This window comes from Malurus melanocephalus, unplaced genomic scaffold, assembly GCF_030028575.1.
Source record: "Malurus melanocephalus ecotype Western Australia unplaced genomic scaffold, MMel_1.1 scaffold_310, whole genome shotgun sequence".
NCBI classification, from domain to species: Eukaryota; Metazoa; Chordata; class Aves; order Passeriformes; family Maluridae; genus Malurus; species Malurus melanocephalus.
In genome coordinates this window covers 667,146-674,227 of record NW_026623542.1, presented here as the reverse complement: position 1 = coordinate 674,227, position 7,082 = coordinate 667,146, and the positions used below count along the sequence as shown (strand labels likewise).

Genomic DNA, 7,082 nt, shown 5'->3' with positions numbered 1-7,082 from the left:
CAAGAGGATCCTCCTGCCCGAGCCCAGGTGAGGCCCCGCCGCTGCCCCTCCGCTTGTCCGTCCGTCCGTCCCCGGCACCGCCACCCCCGGTCCCCCGGTCACCCCCTCCCGGCACCGCTCGCACTCGCCCGTGTGTCACGGACACCTCCCGCGCACGTGTGCGCCGGTCACACCTGCCCGGACACACGGACACACACGGCTGTGGACACACGGATACGGACACACACGGACATGGACACACACGGACATGGACACACACGGATATGGACACACACGGATACGTACACACACGGATATGGACACACGCGCGTTACGCCTGTTGCACAGACAGACAGACAGACATGGACACACACACACTTCCTGCCTGGCACAGGGGCACACAAACACGGACACATGGACACACACATCCTGCCAGGCGCACAAACACACAGTCCCACCCAGCTGTGGATCCTCTCTGTCCCCGCCGTGTCACACCCGTGCCATGCAGCTGCTGCCACGCACACCCGTGTGTGCACACGCACACCTGTACCTGTGCATGTGCACAGGGTCACAGTCCCCGCACCCTCTGCAGGACCCTGGTGTCCTCCTGCACCTTCAATGCCAGGCACCTGTGAAGCTTTTTTAGGGGGGACACTCGTCCCTGCTGTCCCTTGGGCCCCAGTGCGTGGAACACGCTGTGATCCTGGCACCCAGCAATGTGCCACACTTGGGTGGGGACACACAGGGTGGGAGGACATGTGCCACCAGGGCTCTTGGACTCGGGAGGAGGTGGAGAGGAGGGATTGGGAGCAGGGATCCATCAGGGGACGTGGCTGAATCCTTCCCGTGTGTCCCCAGCATTCGCAGCGTCATGCAGAAGTACCTGGAGGACCGGGGAGAGGTGACATTTGACAAGATCTTCACGCAGAAGATTGGTGAGCAGGGGACACAGAGGGGACACGGGGGACACTTGGGCCAGCACCCACAAGCACAGAGCTGAGTGTGGGTGGCTGCCCTGGTGGCTGCTGTGACAGTGGGAGTGGTGGGGGGGATGTGGGGCCRGGCTGGACGGGGGTGCCGGGGGCTGCGCCACATTCCCCAGCCCGTGTCCCCCGCCCTGCCACTTCCCCCCACGCCAGCGCAAACCGTCCGGGGCAGGAAGCGCCTCTCACTTCCTCCTGCCGGCTCCGGCGGTTTCCGGGCACGTCCGCCCTGCTCCCTGTGCCCGCCCGTGCCCCTGCCCTGCTGTGCCCCACAGCAGCCCCCTCACTGCCCCGTGCTGTCCCAGTCGTGTCTTTGTCACCCTGTCACCCTGCCAAGCCCTCACCATTCCCCGCCTGGCGCTTCCCCTTCCCCGAACCTGGCACTGTGGTGGCAGCAAGGCTGGGCAGGCTCAGGGATGTCCCTGTGTCCCTTGGCCTGGGCTGGGGGGGCTGTCACCTCTCACGCTGTGACTCTGTCCTGCCAGGCTACCTGCTCTTCCGGGATTTTGCCTTCAACCAGGCCGAGGAGGCCAAGCCTCTGATGGAATTTTACGAGGAGGTGCGGCAGCGGGGACAGCCTGGGGTGGGGTTTGGTACCTCCAGGGCCCACAGAGCTGAGGTGATGGTGCCCAGGGAGCTGGGAGATGCTGTCCCAGGGGATTGTGGCTCTCCCGTGGGCTGTGGCACCCGTGTGCCCCTGTGCCACCGGAGCTGTGTGCTCTCCAGATCAAGAAGTACGAGAAGCTGGACTCRGAGGAGGAGCGAGCTGCCCGGAGCCGCCACATCTTCGACCATTACATCATGAAGGAGCTGCTGGCCTGCTCCCACGTGAGTGCCGGGCCCTGGGGTGAAGAATGTCCCCAGTGTGCCCACAGTGTCTTCAGAGGCAGCTCCAAAGCCACATCCCAGCCCTACGGATGGGAAATCCTCCGTGGGTTCCTGCTTTGTGCAGCCCTGCCTGGCCACTGTCCCTTTTGCCCGAGGTGACATGCTCCTGTCCCTCTCACAGCCCTTCTCCAAGAGCGCCACGGAGCACGTCCAGAGCCACCTGAGCAAGAAGCAGGTGCCTCCAGACCTCTTCCAGGTGGGCATCACCCAGGACAGGGAAGGGCTCTCTGCCACCTGTGGCACTCAGAGAGTTAATCCTCAGAGGGGGTGAGGGTGACGCAGTCCCTGAAGGTCTGGGGGTGTCCCTTGAGGAATGGGAAGCCCAAGGAATGGTGAGGGGCTCCCTGGCATGTTGGGAGTGAGGGGGGATTGCTGGTGGTCCCCACGAGGTGGTATGCAGGAGACTGGGGGGCTGGAGGTAGCAGGGGGCTCCTCACAGGGAAGTTATTGGGACCCTGGATGTCACCCTAGGGGTCCCCAGGGCTGGTGATTTTGGGGTCCCCGGTGGCTGAGGTGGCAGAAGCATCCCCAGGGGCCTGGAAGTGACAGTGGGTGCATGGGAAATGCCAGGGGTGGAGGAGACCTCACACAGTGATGGGATGGGGGTGACCTGGGTGACCCTGGGGACCCAGTGCTGAGCCCAGTGTCCTCCCCAGCCCTACATTGAGGAGATCTGCCAGAACCTGCGTGGGGGCATCTTCCAGAAATTCATTGAGAGGTGAGTTGGGAGAATTCCAATGTGGATCGAGGCGTCCCATTCCACTTCAGGGTGTCCCTTCTTAGAGCTCCAGGGGTCTCTTCCTTTCCCGAGTGTCCCAGGGGGTGCTCCCTGTGCCCAGACAAGTCCAGGGTGTGTTGGAGAGGGTGTTTCTCTGGGATCTCCACTCTTGCTCTCTCCACTCCTCCCTGCAGTGACAAGTTCACGCGGTTCTGCCAGTGGAAGAACGTGGAGCTGAACATCCATGTGAGCAGGAATCCCCATCCCTCACCTCGGGATGCTTCCAGGGAGGGGGATGCGCTCACCCTTGTCCCTCACCTGGGCAAGCTGGTGCAGGGGGTGGTGTCCAGGCTCACCCCAGTCTCCTCCTCGCTCCCTCCAGCTCACCATGAACGACTTCAGCGTTCACMGAATCATTGGCCGCGGCGGCTTCGGGGAGGTCTACGGCTGCCGGAAAGCGGACACGGGCAAAATGTAACGGGAATGCTCCAGAATGGAGGGACCCACCTGGGATTTGGGGGTGCTGGGGGGGTCCCAGGGGTGTCCGCAGTGGCATTGCCACGGTGACGTGTCGGGGAATATTGTCACTGTGAGTGCCCGGGGCTGGCAGGGGTGGCACGGCCGTGGGTGCTGGCACTGCTGTGGGGACACGGTGGCTGCAGGGACCCCTTGTCCCCCCAGGTACGCCATGAAGTGCTTGGACAAGAAGCGCATCAAGATGAAGCAGGGCGAGACGCTGGCCCTCAACGAGCGCATCATGTTGTCCCTCGTCAGCACTGGGGTGAGGGGACGTGGGTGCCGAGCAGGGGACARGGACAGGGGACAGGGACATGGAGRGTGACCCYGTGTCTCCCACCAGGACTGCCCATTCATCGTGTGCATGTCCTACGCCTTCCACACGCCCGACAAGCTCAGCTTCATCCTCGACCTCATGAACGGTGAGAGCCCGGCCCCAAGGGACCCCATGGCTCAGAGCCCCCTGCCCACAGCAGCCCTGGGTGACATCCGGTCCCTGTCCCCACAGGGGGGGACCTGCACTATCACCTGTCCCAGCACGGCGTCTTTTCCGAGGCGGAGATGAGGTTCTACGCGGCCGAGATCATCCTGGGCCTGGAGCACATGCACAGCCGCTTCGTGGTGTACCGCGACCTGAAGGTCACTGTCCCCACCTGCAGGACACCCCCTTAGCGTCCCCAAGCCTTCAGAAACCCCTGCAGGACCCCGTGGGCACAGACCCTGTCACATAGACCCTGTCACATGGTGTCCCTGCAGCCRGCAAACATCCTCCTGGACGAGTTCGGCCACGTCCGCATCTCCGACCTGGGCCTGGCCTGCGACTTCTCCAAGAAGAAGCCCCACGCCAGCGTGTGAGTGTGCCCACACCCCTGCCCGCCCTGCCCCCCCGCCCGGGGCGGCCCCTGACCCCCCTGTGCCCCCTCCCCAGGGGCACCCACGGGTACATGGCGCCGGAGGTGCTGCAGAAGGGGGTGGCCTACGACAGCAGYGCCGACTGGTTCTCRCTGGGCTGCATGCTCTTCAAACTGCTCCGGGGGTGAGTGTGGGCTCGGCTGGGCACAGCTGGRCACAGCTGGGCACAGCTGGGCACTGCTGAGCCCCCTCTCCCTCCACACCGCAGGCACAGCCCGTTCCGGCAGCACAAGACAAAGGACAAGCATGAGATCGACCGGATGACCCTCACCATGGTGGGTGGGGGTGCAGGGCAGGCTGTGGGCAGGGYGTGGGCACCTGCTGCCCGCTGGCCTGGGGAGCACATGGGGTCAGGGATGGCCGGTCCCCGTCCCTGGGTCCACGTGTGCCGCCACATCCCACAGGCTGTGGAGCTGCCGGACTCCTTCTCCCCGGAGCTGCGATCCCTGCTCGAGGGGTTGCTGCAGCGGGACGTCAACCGGCGCCTGGGCTGCATGGGGCGAGGGTGAGTGACCCCGAGAGCCCCGGGGGACAGGGCTGGGTGTGCTGGCACAGCCCCCTGTGGCTGTGCTCACCCGCTCTCCTTCCTGCCCAGGGCGCAGGAGGTGAAGGAGGAGCCCTTCTTCAAGGGTCTAGACTGGCAGATGGTGTTCCTGCAGAAGGTGAGGGGGGCGTGCCATGGTTTGGGACAGGGACAGGGACACACAGGCAGTCACCCACCCTTCTGACCCCGCTGCTGCTCACAGTACCCGCCGCCCCTCGTCCCACCCCGCGGCGAGGTCAACGCGGCYGACGCCTTCGACATCGGCTCCTTCGACGAGGAGGACACCAAGGGCATCAAGGTACCGGGCACAGGGGCCGAGTGTGGGGGCGTGGGGTGTCCTGCAGCCCCTCATTCCCACATCCTGCCCTGCTCAGCTGCTGGAGAGTGACCAGGAGCTGTACCGCAACTTCCCGCTCACCATCTCGGAGCGCTGGCAGCAGGAGGTCACCGAGACCGTCTTCGACGCCGTCAACGCCGACACCGACAAGCTGGAGGCTCGCAAGAAGGCCAAGAACAAGCAGCTGGGCCACGAGGAGGGTGAGTGGGGCCGGGGACCCACACTCTGAACCATTTTGAGCCATATCCCAGGGGGCTGATCAGGCCTCCCTGTCATCSCAGAGTACGCCATGGGCAAGGACTGCATCATGCACGGCTACATGGCCAAGCTGGGCAACCCCTTCCTGACACAGTGGCAGCGCCGCTACTTCTACCTCTTCCCCAACCGCCTGGAGTGGCGCGGGGAGGGCGAGTCGCCGGTAAGGTGGGCACGGGAACGGGTGGGTGACGGCTGAGGGGCGCCTGGGAGGGCCCGGGGAGGGCACAGGGGCCGGGCTGAGCCTGTCCCCCCAGCAGTCCCTGCTCACCATGGAGGAGATCGACTCGGTGGAGGAGACGCAGGTGAAGGAGCGCAAGTGCATCCTGCTCCGCATCCGCGGGGGAAAGCAGTTCGTGCTGCAGTGCGACGTGAGTGTGCTCCTCTGCCACCCCTGGGTGCTGGCCACCTCCTGCTGCCTGCTAGCCATCCCCTCTGCTAACTTCCAGCCACCTTTTGCTGCCTACTGGCCCTGCAGGTTGAGTCCTTCAAGCCATGCCAACACATAAATACTGAAACAGTGGGGCAACCCTGCAGCCCTGGTGCSCTGGGGAGGCCCAACCACCCTGTACCCTGCCCCAGAAACCCCTGACCATCGTGTACCCTGCTTGGGGAATCCCTGGCCACCATGTCCTCTGCCCTGTCGCCCTCCTGACCCCTTTCCTTGCCCCACAGAGTGACCCCGAGCTGGTGCAGTGGCGGAAGGAGCTGCGGGACGCRCAGCGCCAGGCGCAGCAGCTGCTGCAGCGGGTGCCCCGCATGCAGAACAAGCCCCGCTCGCCCGTGGTGGAGCTCAGCAAAGTGCCGTTCATCCAGCGCTCCCACAACGGGCTCTGACCCCCTCCCTGCACCCCTTTCCCCCTTCCCACCCCACCTTTAATTTATTGGGTTGGGTTCCCGCGTGTCCCCCGCTCTCCGTGTGCCCGGCGGGGGATGCCCGGTGCCGGCGTCACCCGGGGGTGCGGCTGAGGTGGCGCCGCCATGGCCGGCCCAGCACCTCTTYCCCGGTGTTCCCCCCGGTCCTGCAGGAACTCTCCGGCTCAGATGAAGGCAGCCCCCGTCCCTCCCGCCCGCTCCCCAGCGCCGTGTGTGCCAAAGGGGCCGGCGGGCACCCCCGGCCAGCGTGTCCCCCCCTCCCTGTGCGGCTGTGCCCGTCCTGTGGGTGACAACCTCTCGTGTGCGTGTGGCTGTGTGTGACTGCGTGCCCAGGAGGGACCCCTGTAAATATTGTGCCACGGGTCCCCTGTGCCCCTGGCTCTGCCTCTGCCCCTCCTGCCCCTCCCCAGGGCATCCCCAGCCCCCTGCCCTCCCTCCCCAGGAGGAGGGAGCAGGTGGAACCCCCCACGAATCAGCCACAGGTGGGCACAGGGGTGTCCCCTGCCCCCCCAGTCCCTGGCAGCTTCTGTAAATACTGGTCTCTGCTCCCAGGGCTGGGGGGGCAGCAGGCTGGGGGGGCACTGGGCAGAGCTGGGGCAGTGGGTGAGTGAGGTTTTCATGAGCAGAGATGTGAGAATGCCAAAAAAAAGAGTTTTTATAATAAAAAAGATAGAAAATCACTATCTGACTCCACCTCACTGCGAGGAGCAGGGATGTTTCCATGCCCACTGAAGGTGGCATGGAGTTCCTGTCACCTGCTGTGGTGTSGGGGCTTCCTCTGTGTCCCCCCACTGGCACTTCAGGGACATCCTGGAGCATCCCCAAGCCTCACAGCATGGGGATGCTGGGAATCATGTCCCCTGATTCTGCACTGTCCCCAGCGAGGACTTTGGCTGTCCCTTGTCACCAGGCAGTGCAGATGCCACCTCTCCTGCCCGCACCCTGCCTGTGGGAAATGTGTCGGGCGTGGCGCAGCCGGGCCGGTGCCCCGACATTCCTGGAGGGGGGCAGGGCTGGGCCGGGATGGGATGGGATGGGATGGGATGGGATGGGATGGGATGGGATGGGATGGGA

The 7,082-nt window shown here is 64.8% G+C and overlaps 1 protein-coding gene across 1 annotated transcript; it reads left to right on the top strand.

Moving 5' to 3' along the window:
• The first annotated feature begins 6 nt into the window (after window positions 1–6).
• GRK2 (G protein-coupled receptor kinase 2) lies at window positions 7–6,678 on the top strand. The gene is made up of 21 exons (XM_057377360.1): window positions 7–27; window positions 838–914; window positions 1,448–1,521; window positions 1,689–1,790; window positions 1,972–2,046; window positions 2,507–2,568; window positions 2,763–2,814; window positions 2,951–3,042; window positions 3,250–3,349; window positions 3,428–3,506; window positions 3,593–3,723; window positions 3,841–3,935; window positions 4,013–4,120; window positions 4,205–4,271; window positions 4,401–4,501; window positions 4,592–4,658; window positions 4,743–4,838; window positions 4,915–5,077; window positions 5,159–5,295; window positions 5,390–5,503; window positions 5,808–6,678. The coding sequence occupies exons 2-21, from the start codon at window positions 851–853 to the stop codon at window positions 5,967–5,969; spliced, it is 1,941 nt and encodes a 646-aa protein (XP_057233343.1). The 5' UTR covers window positions 7–27; window positions 838–850; the 3' UTR covers window positions 5,970–6,678.
• The last annotated feature ends 404 nt before the right edge of the window (window positions 6,679–7,082 follow it).